Source organism: Uloborus diversus, chromosome 6 (assembly GCF_026930045.1).
Source record: "Uloborus diversus isolate 005 chromosome 6, Udiv.v.3.1, whole genome shotgun sequence".
NCBI classification, from domain to species: Eukaryota; Metazoa; Arthropoda; class Arachnida; order Araneae; family Uloboridae; genus Uloborus; species Uloborus diversus.
Genome location: NC_072736.1, coordinates 54,352,991 through 54,368,756, shown reverse-complemented (window position 1 = coordinate 54,368,756; position 15,766 = coordinate 54,352,991). Strand labels below are relative to the sequence as shown.

Genomic DNA, 15,766 nt, shown 5'->3' with positions numbered 1-15,766 from the left:
ATCCAGTGCTTTGTCCTACCTCCTCGCTTCTGCTTCTGTCTTCCCCCATTGTCTTCAAAAATCGGTCACTCAAGTGGAAATTACTGGAGTGAAGCTAAATGCACTGATAGACACTGGGAGCTCTTTAAGTTTTATCAATGCGTTGCATGTTCAGAGATGCCGCGCAGAAGTGAATCCTTACTATGGAAAAATAACCATGGCGAATTCGTCGTTGACCACGGAAGTTTCTGGTTGTTGTACTGTTTCAGTCAAAATGCAAGGTCATAAATACAACAATGTGGAGGCATTAGTCATGCGAAACTTGTGTGTAGACTTTTTAGTAGGTCACAACGTATTAAGTGATCATTCGTCGGTAAGGATTGACTTTAGAGGAGAGAGACCTCCTTTACGTATATGCTCCCTGGCCGTAGCCTTAGTCCCACCTGTTTCGTTGTTTTCAAACCTTACACCCGACTGTAAACCTATTGCTACTAAGCCCAGGAGGCAAACCAATGAAGACAAGCAGTTCATTGCTTCTGAAATAATTAAGCTCATGAGCGAAGGCGTTATAGAACCCAGTAACTCCCCTTGGCGAGCTCAAGCATTTGTTGTCAAAGGAGACACTCATAAGAATCGCATGGTAATAGACTACTCACAAACCATAAATAAGTTTACCCTTCTGGACGCTTACCCTCTCCCAAGGATTGAAGAATTAATTTCCGAAATCTCTAAATATGAAATCTTCAGCACAATAAATCTGAGGAGCGCCTACCATCAGGTACCAATCAAGGACGCTGAGAAGCAGTATACTGCCTTCGAAGCGAGTGGGAAACTCTATCAATTCTTGCGTGTTCCTTTTGGGGTCACTAATGGTGTAGCCAGTTTTCAGAGGACAATTGATATGATTATCGCAAATGAAAAACTAGACGGTGTTTACCCCTATTTAGATGATGTAACGGTCTGTGGTAAAACTCAAACTGAACATGATAACAACCTACAGAGATTTTTAGCTGCAGTAAAGAAGTACAACTTAACCCTAAATGAAGAAAAGTCCCAATACTCGGTGAAATGTATCAAGTTACTAGGTTATACCATTTGCAATAAGGAGATTAAACCTGATCGTGATAGATTGGCTCCCTTAATGGATATGCCTGTGCCCAGAGACACGGCCTCTTTACAACGAGCTCTAGGGATGTTCGCACATTACTCTCGCTGGATCGCCAGCTTCTCCGAAAAAATACGCCCTCTCTTGAGCAATGGACCTTTTCCTTTATCCAAGGAAGCTGTGACAGCTTTCAACTCTCTAAAATCTGATATTACCAATGCCTCACTAGCTGCAATCGAGGATAAAATTCCGTTCAGAGTTGAAACAGATGCCTCTGAATTCGCAATCTCGGCTACACTTAGTCAAGCAAATCGACCTATTGCATTCTTCTCCAGAACCCTCAGCCCATCAGAAAGAAAGCATGCCATCATTGAAAAGGAGGCATATGCTATTGTAGAGTCTTTGAGAACATGGCGACATTACCTGATCGGCAGACACTTCGAGATTTTTACTGATCAGAAATCAGTTGCTTTTATTTTTGATCAGCATCATAATAGTAAGATAAAAAATGAAAAGATTATGCGTTGGAGACTGGAACTGGGATGTTTTAAATATGACATCATCTATCGACCTGGTAACAAAAATGCCACAGCCGACGCTCTTTCGCGAGTAAGTGGTGTCTCTGTTCCTCAAGTAGATTTGAATATGTTGCATGACTCTTTGTGCCATCCTGGCATTACGAGAATGTACCATTGGGTGCGAGCAAAGAACTTACCTTTTTCTCTAGAAGACATCAAAAGAGTTATAAACTCATGCAAATGTTGTAATGAAGTAAAGCCTCGTTTTTGCAGGGACGAAGGCAAGTTGATAAAAGCAACTTCTCCTTTTGAAAGGTTAAATATTGATTTCAAAGGACCTTTACCAGCTGTATCAAGGAACCATTTCCTCCTTACGGTTGTGGATGAGTTCACCAGGTTTCCTTTTGCGTTTCCATGTTCGGATGTATCTGCTGCCATAGTTATTTCACATCTCCAGAACCTTTTCTCGGTTTTCGGAATGCCTGCCTATATACATACGGATAGAGGGTCATCATTTATGTCCAGTGAACTGAAAAGCTTCTTGACCTCGCTTGGTATTGCTACAAGCCGTACTACGGCATACAACCCTCAAGGTAATGGTCAAGTTGAAAGGTACAATGGTATAATTTGGAAAACCATACAACTTGCTGTTAAATCAAAAAATATTGCAATAGAACGTTGGGAGGAGGTATTGCAGCAAGCACTACATTCAATTCGCTCTCTGCTGTGCACTGCCACCAACTCAACACCTCACGAACGTCTTTTCATTCATGCCCGAAGATCATTCAACGGTCGGTCTTTGCCTACTTGGCTCTCCCGCCCTGGTCCTGTTCTTTTGAAAAACCATGCAAGAGCCAACAAGTATGAGCCAGTTGTGCAAGAAGTCCAGCTTATTGAAGCAAATCCTGAGTACGCTCATGTAAAATATCCTGACGGACGCGAAACCACTGTTTCTTTAAGACATTTAGCTCCAAGAGGGGATGAGGACTCTACTTGCGACGATGAGTCGAATCATCTTTCCCCACTTCGTCAGAATATCAAACCGACTGATGATCTACCTGAAGAGGCGACCCAACATACTACATTGGAAAAATCTTCATTCTCGCTCAGCTCTCCAGAATATCATAAAGGAACGCCACGCAACAGTTTCGCAGAATCAATGAATGATGAAGTTGTCTTTCACTCTACCAGAGAAAGGCGCCAACCATCCTATCTGGCTGACTATGTAACAGGCTGAGAGCTACAATCTTGTTATAGACTGTAAAAATTAATTAGGAGGGGGTGAATGTCATATAATACTTGTTTACGCTATTTGGCAATACTCATTTTAACTAAATTAATTGGCAACAATAGCTTTTGTTCTTTTGTCATTTTATGTTTAAAGAAAGCTTAGTTAATTTATCTAGCTTGGTTTTCAGTAAATAAAAGCTTTATTCTTTAAGCCATACTTACGTTGTAATGATTATTTATAACAACTCTAAATTCAAAATACGTTGTATATTTTAATGCTGTTATGAATAAATTTAATGGTCATAATGTAGAGGGTAAGTGGAGTGGCAGTTCACACAACGTAATTTTTCAAAACAAATGTATTTCTTGAGTATAAATTTTTCATTTTGAACGTTTGATATGCTTTTCTAGTTTTTCTATTTGTTGTTATCTTGTACCATCTAGACTGGAAATTTGGAGTGCACTGCTTCATTTTCCCAACTGTACCATAATTTCTGGTGAAGTGTGAATTCCACAGTACACACATGCCATAAAGACCTGCTTATAGGGTAGGCAACCTTTCACAGCGCAATAACATTTTCAAACGAAGAAAAGACAAAGATAGGAGAGGTAAACTACTTCAATGCCCAAGCCAGGATTCAAACCTAGAACCTCGTTATCCGCTGTCAGACTTCTCTGACCGCTAGACAAGGCAGTTGGCAGTTTCTATTTAAAGACAAGAAACACTGCGTATTTTTAAATGAAAAAAAAATGCTTCCTCACAGTTTCAGAAAATTTTGCTGTCTTCAGAAAATTTTACTTGAGTCCAATATCACCCTTGTTGTAATCTGAATTTTACATTAGTTATTTTTATGCAATGTACTATTTTTTCAATCAATAGTATTATAAATAAATGTACTTAATTTAATCTTTTTTTTTTCTTTTCCAGAAATACCTCATCATTTTTTGGATATTTTGTTCATTGGCAGCTATTATTTTTGTAATAGTATACAATATAAAGCCAAGGAAAATCAAGCTCACAATTGTTAGAAAATATTTTCATTTTGTTATTGATGCTGTGTTTATTTCTGGGATGTTTTATGATCCTGAACTCCTGTACCTTGCATCTGCTATAGCATTGACAGTTTTTGTTTTTCTGGAAGTATTACACTTTTTGATATATATTGCACATAAATATTGAAATTATAATTGTTACTTGATCCTTTCTTGCATCTTTTTGCATACGTGGTATATTATTCAAGTCGCATTAAACTTGTAATTTTTACCCTATAATCTCCATCATAGTTATTTTCCCAAAACTATTTGAAAAAAATACTTGAATACTATGTTTTGATTTTTTAATTGCATAAAAATATTTAAAATGCTTTAAAATAAATATTGTTGTTTTATAGAAATACAGGATATGACTATACACTATGTTGAATCAAAAGTCACTGATATTTTGACTGATAAGCAAAATGTTAACTGACAACAGACTAATTATTTTATGTTTATTATTGCAGTAAATTATAGTATGAAATAGTTCTTTTTCCATCGATATTTAAAAAATTTAGCTTCATATATGTGTTCTTTGACTGGTTTAGACTAAAGATAAAATGCTTTATTGAATAACTGCCAGCTCAAAAAATTGGGCCAAGGACTAAAAAATAATAGAAATCTGATAATGTAAGCATTAATGTAGTTATAACATCCGTTGATTCAGGAAATCTGATTAAGTACAGTAAACTGTTGGAAAGTGATAACATGTCTAGAGAGTGGAACTCTCTTTTCTTGAAGCCAAGATCCCAAGTCATGTGACATCATTTAAAGTAAAGTTTTGGTGAAAACTGATTTCCTCCACTGGTTTTCTTTCGGGTAAAACTTGTCAATCATTCACTATATTTAACCATGTGACTTGGTATCTTTGTTTCAGATTTTCCTAACCAACGCATTGGTCCCTCTAGTTACAAATTCCTGATTTAAGCGGTAAACGTAGCATTTTCTTACAAAATACAATCAAACACAATGGCCAAAAACCACAGCAACTGAGCTACACAGAAACAACCCTTTTAACTGACAGCTGGTGAACTGGCAACCAACTCCCAAACATGCTAGAAGGTCCATTTTTACTCTCAAATGGTAGAACACACTAAAAGTTTCAGATCTACAAACATCTACTAGGTTAGTAACCTAAATGACTTGGCGACATTCAGCAATTTTTTGCCAAAAACAACAACTTTGCAATCTTGTTTCAATTTCTCTGCAAAGTCCCACAGATTTAAATGCAAAAATGTCCACCAACTGGAAAAACTACTTTCAGTAATGTTTCAAAAACTAAGATGATTTTGAATAAAAAAGTAATGGAATAATGGCTAAAATTTTGCAAGATTATGACCAATTTACAATTAAAACTTAAAAATAATATCCATTTGCAAAATTCATAACAGTATTTTATTGTCATCATTTTAGTTGAATCTGTTGTATTGCACTATGAAATACTTAATTAATGGAACATTTCACTTAATATTTTGCAGGCATGCAGATTAGTGAAAATACCCTTTATAGGCTCTGTTATTGATGATGCTTTCAGAGTATTTTTAGATGAAAAAGATGCTGGAACTTTGATTTTGACTCATATTTATCTTTTAGTGGGATGTTCTTTACCAATATGGCTATATGGTTTCACACAACCAAAAATAGGTTTGTACACAAAATATTTTTTAAAGATTTTTAATATAAATGTATTTGTGTTGATTTTACATTTAAACATGTCAATTTATCATTTTATGGTGCTTTCACTGTATTAAATAAGTTATAATCTGTTTTTAAACTGTTTGCATATTAACTTCTGTTTCTTGAGCAAAAAGCATCAAATAAGTAGTTATTGAAGCACAAGGATTTTTTTTTTTTGATCAATCACGATTGCTTTTTGTTTTCACTTGTCAGTTTTGAATTCCTATGATTTTATTTTCCGCCCGCTTCTCTCTGCAGCACCACCGTGGGCCGGCCGCCTCACGATGCTGCTCCTCTAGCCAAAACAGTCTCCAGGTTGCGTCACTTACTTGTCTACACTTACACATACACCTACGCACACACACACGCACACATAAACACGCATATATACAGACACATACACATGAAAACCCACACATACACGTACCCCCCCCACACACACACAAACACACATACACACAACAACACTCCCCCCCCCCCCACTCACACACATACATACTAGTGATTGCGAAAAACATAATTTGAATTCAAGATGTCAAAGTTCAAATTAATTTTAGTACTTTCTTCAATTTCATATATTTTTTTTTAAATAGTAAAGGATTTGTCAAAAATAGTTAGGCTAGGAGTAGTTTAAAGACAAATACAAAAGTGACGACCAGCAACAGGCTCTGGGCCCAGCTAGACTGGTCCTAGTCAATTTACAATCCCCAGTGAAGATCAATGGCCCTCTTAAAACTGTCTACTCCTTTCCTCATTACCACCTCTTCCGGTAAGCTGTTCCAAGGTTCCACTACCCTGCTAAAATAATAATTTTTCCTAATATCCATGTTAGCCTGAGATTTAAATAGCTTAAAACAATGACCCCTTGTCCTTTTTTCAGTGCTAAACTTTAGCCCCGTAACATCTTTCGTTTTAATAAATTTAAACAGCTGAATCATGTCCCCTCGGTCTCTTCTTTGCTCAAGACTGTACATTTTTAGCCTTCTAAGCCTGGACTCATAATCTAAGTGGGAAAGTCCACTTATTAGCCTTGTAGCCCGCCTTTGAACCCTTTCCAATACATTAATGTCTTTCTTAAGATAAGGAGACCAAAACTGAACAGCATACTCCAAATGGGGTCTTACCAAACTTCTATATAAGGGCAGAAGAACTTCTTTAGATTTATTTGAAATAGATCTATTGATAAACCCAAGCATCTTATTAAGTTAAGAAGAACTTAAACTTAAGTTAAAGAAGAACTTAAAAGAAACCTCAAACTTAAAAGTGCCAAATCCTGACCACCCATTAAAAATTATACAGAACATAACTTGAGAAAGCAGAGTGCTGCAATCCAAAGCCAAAATTGGGTTAAAGAAGAATTTGAAAAAAGTAATTCATAACCTAAGGCAAAAAAAAAAAAAAAAAAAAAAAAAAATCCTTAATTCTATTGCCTATACTCGTAAATGCCCTTTTCAAAACTTTTCTTAGGGATCAGGTATTTATTTATTTATTTATTTTTTGGAAATAATTTAAAATTGCATTTATTATTTAGCCATTGAAAAGACATAAATTAAAAAAAAGTAATATTATCTTTTACTTTTCAGTATAAAAGTACTTCTTTAATAATTATTATTAACAAAAATTAAATACCATGGACTCTCTATCTGAACACTCCTTTATGTGAACACCTTTATAATCTGAACACTTATTTTCCACCACATGGGTGTTCCGAAAAGAAATCTGATCTTTTCTGAATTTCATGGCAGAAAATTATATTTTTCCGTTCGAAAGAAAGACAAAATGTGTCTCACATTTTTTTGTCTGAAATTAAATATTGTTTGCCCCCCCCCCTGTTATTTGAATTAAAAGACTATTAAGAAATTAATGTATTGAAATATGGATCAGGGGATTCCTTCTCCTGACACCGTGACAGGCTAGTGGCCATACCAAGACACTTTAAAATTTAAAAAGCATTAGCACAGAAGTATTGACTGTTTTCATCTCTAGATTTAACTGTAATCAGAAGCATTTTTAAGTGTAATCGAAAAACACTTAAAAATGCTTCTGACGCCATTCTTGATGATTTAGTAAAATGACCCCCTTCAATCCAATGACCACCGTTTTCTCCCATCGACACTTACATTTTGGAAATAATCCCTCCCCCCCCCCTTTTTTTTTTTCCAGTTTTCGAGTTTTAGAGTCTTTTTTTTTTTGTATGGGAAGACATATCTCTACATTAGAGAAGTTCAAAAATACATGTAAAAAAAAGCTTCTCCTAGATAACATGACATCCTTCAATATTTTTAGACTTCTGGATAGTAATATACTGGAAGAATTTTAGTTTCCTACTAGAGGACCCGACAGACGTTGTTCTGTTCAAACTTTGTAAATTGAAAAGTTAAAAAAATTCAATCAACTATCATGTGTTTGAACCATTTTGTTGAAAAAAAAATAAGTAAAAAGAAAATGTTTTAAGCTGCTTGGTGTCAAAATGCGTATATTTATTACAACTTGATTTATCTAATGCCCACTGAGCAGTTGTTTTATTAACAATTTTTTCTCCCATACTTGATGGTTTGTTCCTTCAGCCATACTCAAAGGATAAAAAGCGTCCTCAGATATTAAGTGTAAAAATCTAACTACCCATCTACAACAAACAAGGAATCCCGCTGCAACATCCCCCATTTGAAAAAGAATAAAGCAATCGAAAATATATCGTTTAAAAAAAATGATAAAGGTAAAAACGGTTCTCTGAAGGTTAAAACGGTTCTCACTCCCCCCCCCTCCCGATGTAAAATAAACATTCTTCAACTGAAATGACCAAACACTCTTTAATAATGAAAAACAATTCTTTGCAATTTGAAATATTTTACCAAAGAAACAAAAAGTACAATAAATTACATTAACAGTAGCTTTAAAATGTAAACAAATTATCACGCAACTCTATTGTTTATAGCCAAAGTCGCCAAGCCACCATGTTACTGTAATCCAGCCGATCAGTGAGCGAAGCTATCTTCGAACGATTCGCGGTCCGATCGTTTGAACGAAAACTTTTTAAACTTCATATATTGCCTAATTTGTTCTTTCCACCGAAGATAAAGATCTTCCACTGCACTGATCTTTTGTGTACAGAACTACCTTGTTGCAATTTATCTGGACGAAAATAAAATTTGTTTCGTCTTTAAATTCCATCATCTTTTCCTTTAATAATGTATTGATTAGTTTGATAATCCTTAAAGTATTTTTGCCCATTGGTGCCAAAACTCAGATGGATTTGAGCCGAGAAACAAATGTTGTTAGGTACAGTACTTTCTGATCACTTCGTTAGGATACCTAAAACACCGATCCGGTCACATGGTTCAACTACGACAACAGAGCACACGTTTTGAGTAAGACTTCCAGTACTTCACTTCAAAATATATCTCAGGACCTAAAATCGTTGCTTTTAAGAAATGAAGGCTTCACTCTCTCTACGTTTCATCTATTCTCAATTGACATTTTTAGTATCACAGTAGGAAATTTCATTACAAAAAGCAGAGCTGGCTTTCTTATTGTCCTTTGGCAACGGGTTAAATATTTATTTCAGTTCTCGCTCAACAATAGTTTAAAATAAATATTAATCATATGGGAGATATAAGCAACCAATGTTTAAATTAATTAATTAATTAACAAAAACGTTTCCGATTCGATCCATTGCCCTTCGAAACCATGCTTGCCACAACTTAATTACACACAAAAAAATTGATCAAAATCGGTGCAGCCGTTTAAAAGCCTTATGGTGACAAACGCCCGCACAGAAGATTTTTATATATTAAGATTTCAACTAAAAGGGGTGCTCAACCCCCTCCCCCAGTATGAGGGGGGGTTAAAAATACATTGAACTGAAAAAAGAATGCTACATATCTTTACTAATATTATAAAGAGAGAGGGTGGATTTTTGTGTGTTTATATGTTCGAGGTAATCTCCGGAACCACTGCACCTATTTGAAAAATTCTTTCACCATATGAAAGGTGCTTTCTTACTGAGTAACATAGGCTATAATTCGAAAAAAATCCGATAAATAGTGCTTTTTTTATTCCAATTTAGGCTCAAATTTCACGTAAATTGCCTATTATTGGCTGTTAAAGGGGTGAAAAATTATTTGCACATATTAATATTATATATCGTTGAAAAGGGTAGAATTTTCCGCGTTCTAAGCAATTTGTTTCGATGCTCGAACTTCATTACGACGGGAGTAATTTGCGTTTTTAGCTCGAACTTTTTTAGGCTTAGCTGAAATTTAGACACAACTTTCTTCATTAAATCTATCAATAAAAAGTGAAAGAATTGTCCCACAGTTTTCTTTTTGACACCATTAAAAAAGCGACATTTTTTACTTCAGAAATATCTCAACCTATGGTCGGAAAAATTAGCTTCTATCTTCAAAAGAAAAAAAGTTACAAGCGTTTTAAAATCAATTTCGAAATATGTCATTTTGATTCAGGTTGTCAACTATTTCGTTTTCACGTTTCCACGGTTACGCTTTTTGAATCATTGTTTATTTTTTTCCAGTTTGCCATTAAATATGTTAAACTTATTTTATTTCATGTTTCCATGGTTACGCTTTCAAAATCCATCTTTCACATTTTAATTTCTTAAAAGTATTTTAATATCTGTCGTCAATGTTTGGAAGACTAATTTTGCATGGTGTTTTTTTTTTCTTTTATGATTGTTGAATATATGTCACTTGACACATTTTTTATTCTCGAGGTAGACCGGGCAAAGCCGGGAAACGCAGCTCTTAATGTATAAAGATTTGAAAGCTACAGTTAATATGATTATATACCTTTTTGTTTGTTTGGCGAAAGATTTATTATTGTCAAAGAAAAAACATCAGCTTCACTCGCAAAAGGGCTGTGTTCCGGTAGCGTGGTCACTTGGCACGCTAGGCGCTGAGAAGTTCAGTTTAGGATTATTGTTTTTAGGCAACCGGTAATGTAATTCATTGTTTTGGCGATTTGTTTTGAAATAAGAGAAACTTTTGATTTGTTTTTATCCGAGTGAAATGTACGACATTTTCTTTTTTCTGACGATGATTTTTGAATGGTTCACGGCATGTTTTTTTTCTTTTTTTTTCGTTAGACGGATGAATTATGATAGCGTGGTTGTTGGGCAAGTTTGGCGATAAACAATACAGTTGTGGAATTATTTTTACATTTGAAAGATAATATTTGATGTATTTTTTTTTTTTTTTTTTTTTTTGTTTATTTGGCAAAATATTTTATATTGCAGTAAAAACCGCTTCACTCGCTAATAGAGTTTTAAAGCAAATGTAAATCTAATTTAATCATTTGACGAAAAGTATAAAATTTCAAAGAAACTTAATTTTTTTTTTTTGAAAAGGTGAGTACGCATTTTATACAAAGCAAAATGATCATTTCACATCAGAGGGGGAGAGGGCGTCAATTTTTTTTTTAGTGAAAAAACAGAGAGGTTTGCAACTTTTTGGAAACAAAGCATATGAGTTGCTTGCAGGGCCGGATTTGGAAGTGTGGAGGCCCCGGGGAAACGAAGGAGTGGAGGCCCCTAATCAGGGTTCGAAAAGATCATCATATTTTCGAAAATATCCAATATTTTGATATATATCTGAATGTTTTGATATATATGTATATATCCGATATTTTCAACCCGTGAAAGTTAGGATATTTTGTAAAAATTTTACTGTGGGGGCCCCTTTGTTGTGGAGGCCCCGGGGCTACTGCCCCGCCTGCCCTCCCCTAAATCCAGCCCTGGTTGCTTGCAGATCTTCAGTGAAGAAAGTTTCCAGAAAATTTACATTTATTCAAGTTACATTCAGTGGCGGATACAAGGAAGGGGAATCATGGCCCCTATCCCCCAAATTGCCAAGAAAATTTTGAATATTTGCTTGAAAAAGAAAAAAAATGTGAAAATCATGAGAAAAAGTAAATATCTGTTCGAACTCAATTTTTTTGAGCAATACATGAAGTGGTCGATGCAAAGAGGGGGGGGGGAGGTTCATGGGAGTTCTGACCCTCCCCCCCCCTTCATCTGCGACAACACTTTTTAATCTGTTATAAGGTTTGTTGCATTTGACTGAGTAGTGAAAATGACTGCTTGAAAAAGAAAGAAAATAAAATCTGACCGAAACCACAAGAGAGAGTAAATAATTTTTTTAATTCCTTTTTTTGGGGTATTACATGTCACTTTTCTATTTACATGATTTATATGTAGGCAGTAAAATAGCTCTGCTTGAGACGGTCTCTTCTTTGCGGCAGATGTCTTCAGGCGCCAGTATAATGAAATGTAACAATGAAGTGTCTGCCGCCCGATCATTTTTAGAATAAATTTAATAGCCGATAATTATTGTTCTGTGTAAATATTTTTTATGTAAAGTCTCTCTAGATTATTCTTTTTTGTAGTGTTTTTTAGATACTTTCGTTTTTATTCGTGCTGAGTTTATTTTTAAATGAACTGTAAATAGTTAGTTTATATCAGTGTTTTGTACTTAGTTTTGAGCAAGAAATGTAAAATTTTAGTGTCGTGTTTGTCCCAAACCACATCATACGAGGGTTCCCGTAAATTAGCCCATCGTATTAGACGGAAACTGTTTTGAATAAAGCCATGTTTGTTAGAAAAATGATTACCTGTAATAAAAACAATGAAGCTTTCAGGTGACAAAACATTGTTGTCTTTTTTGAAAAATACTAATGAACCCAAAACCAATGGAATCATATCCGGAGTTCTTGTACCAGACTCTGAGACTGCAACGTCTTCATTTGCCGCTGATTTTTCTACAATTGGAAAGAATCTGAGTATTCATCAATGTCCGACTTATATTCACAAAATATTTAATTTTAAAGAAGATTTTTCCCGCATTTTTTGCAATATTTAGTGAAGTTTATTGTATTTTTCTGCATACAAGATGGATGTGTTAGTCCAGTCAATGAGTGCACAAAACAGGGGTGTAGCGTGCATAGGATATGCGATAATTTTTGACTTCAGAATATTGTTAGGGGTAGTTAGTAAGTGAACATACTAAAAGTCCCCGACCCTGGAAAGAAAATTTTGGGTTTTTCGTGAAAATGTCCGAAACGGTGGAAAAAATACGTTTAAAATAAAAATTCAAGGTAAATAAATTTACTATGAAACTGTTTCTACACATATATGTCAAATTTCCAATAATTTTTCGGGTATACGTTATGAAAAATCGATGGTTTTCGGACAAATTCTCTCTTTTTGTCAAACATTTGCTCCTAGTGCTTCCCAAGCTCAGTATTCATGAAAATTGTCAGCGACAAAGTTGTAGAGCTTTAAATTTCCTTCAATTTGATATGCTACTTTGTTATATTTTGTTTAACCAATGAAAAGTTACAGAATTTCAAACACGCACTTTCATGCAAAAAATGGAACACTTGCAATTCCCAAATTTTAAACTGACTCGAAAGGATCGCAACCATCCTCTTTCTTTAATGAATTCGACAATCCTGATGGACAATAAAGAAGTACTTGTGGATTACTACAACTCAAATGATGTTTAAGAGTTGGAGGGGAGGGGGTCGTAAAATTGTGACTTTGTGACAAGGGGGAGGGAAAGAATAAGAAGTATGACATCAAGCATTTTTTAATTCGAATATGTTTATAAAAATTAGTTCATGAAAAGTACTTTATGTCAAATGGGGAGGGGGTCAAAATGTTAAGAAAAAGTGTAACATCATTTATGAACGGCCCCCGACCAAGAAATCAAACGAAGATTTGCAGAACTACGTTTATGCAGTATGACAGTTCCATACCGATTGCATTATTTAACGAAAGTGAACTGAGAAAGTGCAGAAAGCCAGCATTTCCTCAGTAAGAAATTTCTTAAAAGTAATTGATAAGTAAATATACTGCAAGTCCACGACGCTGAGGAGGTGGTGGGAGTTAAAGGTGGGAAGTAGGAACCAAATTTTGTGGTTTTTGATTATATCTCGGAAACTGCAGGAAAAATGTGTTCCGAATAAAAGTAAAAGTTAACTAAATTTATTGTGAAATTATTTTCATACATATATGTCACATTTTCAGTGTTATTTTAGGTACGCGTTCTTGAAAACCAATACTTTTCGGAAAAAAAAATTATCTCGCTCTTTTCGTCTCAGAGTGTCTGTGCCAAGCAGGCGCTCAAGGGATCTTGTGCAGCAATCATGTGACAAGGACCCTGACGGTTTTCTGTGCTTTGAAAATCCACCGGCTGAACCCTTGAATTGCAGATTTAAACCTGATACCAAAGAAATATGAAGCCTATGCCCAATCACAATGACACCCAGCTGACAAGCAATAAAAAACTATGAAGTTCTAGCATGTACTCAGTTTCGTTACTCTTATTGAAATTAATATGTGACGCTATAGCAGGATAATGAAAATTTTAATAATAGAAATTAGGTAAATGTACCTGACCGGCAGCACCTTTTTGTAATTATAGTTTTTTTTACATTATTATTAATCATATTTTGAAAGTGTTTACATGGAATATGGGCTGACAGTAATTAGAAAATGAAAATATCATCTTTAAGGTGATGTCTTGGTTCTATTCTGAGGGGAAAGGGTCATGTCACCTAGCAGTGGAAAAGTTGTTCTTAGAAATTGGTAATGTATTGATGTCATCGTCGTCAACTTCGTCCTGGATAAATATTTTGATTCCGTTGTTGCAACTGCCCCTGCAATGCAAGCTTGCGACAGAGTAGTCTAACGATGATTTTCTACAAGTGACCTCCCGGCCACTTGTAGAAAAGACATCTGTTAAAATCATCTTCCAGATTCCGTCAGGAGCAACATCCGATTCCGAGAGTTTCAGCACGAGTTAGTCATTCCTCCTTTCCCAAACTCCCAATCCGGTAATTCACCGTTAAGTTCCCAGCAACAGGTTAACTTGGTGGTATGGCAGAGTTAGAGATCCGTCTTGATGTTTGCAGCTACTTTGATAAATGATCTGTAATGGAACTCATTGAGGGACTTTTCTGTGGCTAGAGCACCATACCATGAGAGATAGATATGACCCCAGCAGCCTCAATGAATTCAGGGGAAGAAGAACTGTTGATAGATACCTTAGATACATATTGTATGATTTTAGATTTCTGGCAGAATGTTGTGATTAGTTGAGGATTTGGCTATCAAGAGGACAACCAGGAGGACTTCCTCTCAAATGATAGGTACTGAAGAATTTTGCCATCTGATGATAGCTGTCTTCGCAATATCAATGTCAACATCACCTAAAGCGAACTGATTAGTTAATTTAAACCAATCCCAAACTAATATTAGATTTGATTGAAAAATGCTTATTTTCGCTGATTCTTTAACCAAAAAATGTTTGTCTCAGGCGGCAGTGTAATTATCAAAGCTCCCCATTGCTGTTTCGTGCTGGAAAGAATTTGAAATCTTACTCTATCAATTCTCTCACCTATTTTCCATGTTCATATTGCTCAGAATTTCAATGCATAGTTTGAGATTCATAAAATGATCTACGACAGTGTTGTTTGCAACCCAGATTTCACATACTAATGAAATAAACATGAGTGACATTTTTACTCCAAAATTATCGGAATTCGTTAAAGGCCAATAAGAATTCTCTTTTTTGAACTAAAAAGCTGCAGATATTTAAAAAATACATCCAGCTTTTATAATAAAAAATATAAAATTTGGGATCCTGCAGATGTTGAGTCAAAAGTAAATAAATAAGTAAATAAAGCTAAAAAGTTCATAAGTTATTAATTATACTTTCTTAGAGTACATGTACAAAATAAAATAAAAAAATATTTTTACATTTTAAAGTTCATATCTATTTTTATTTAGGCTACCATATTTGCCAGTTGAGTGGAATCATTTCTGTAGGCTTTGGTGATACATTGGCAGCTTTATATGGAGCTTCCTACGGAAAGCATTTTTGGAAAGGTACTTTGTTTTTGAATCCCTAAATGTCCACTTATCTACATTTTATGCAAAGCTAGTCTGAGAATAAATTCATATTCTCAAAAAGTCACACATGCATGTTTTTTCAATATAAATCTATGTCTTAAAAAAAAACGCAAAATGTTTGACAAATGTAGTGATACATTTTTGATCTACTCACTTAACCCAAGTTCAAGCACAAGTTATAGCTTATTATTTAAATTTCTAATATAAGAACTTTTGGAAGTTAAATATTTTTGGTAATCAAATCAGAACCAAAAAAACATTCATGTAATATTTTATTTTAAGCTGGTATAATAT

At 34.8% G+C, this 15,766-nt stretch overlaps 1 protein-coding gene across 2 annotated transcripts in view; it reads left to right on the top strand.

The window, feature by feature from the left end:
- Positions 1 to 15,766, top strand: part of LOC129224091 (dolichol kinase-like) — a 42,988-nt gene that overhangs the window by 21,079 nt on the left and 6,143 nt on the right. For both annotated transcript variants that reach the window (XM_054858496.1, XM_054858495.1), the window contains 3 exons: positions 3,761 to 3,973; positions 5,346 to 5,511; positions 15,350 to 15,448. In XM_054858496.1, the coding sequence (XP_054714471.1) occupies positions 3,761 to 3,973; positions 5,346 to 5,511; positions 15,350 to 15,448 (478 nt within the window). The remainder of the gene's footprint in view (positions 1 to 3,760; positions 3,974 to 5,345; positions 5,512 to 15,349; positions 15,449 to 15,766) is intronic.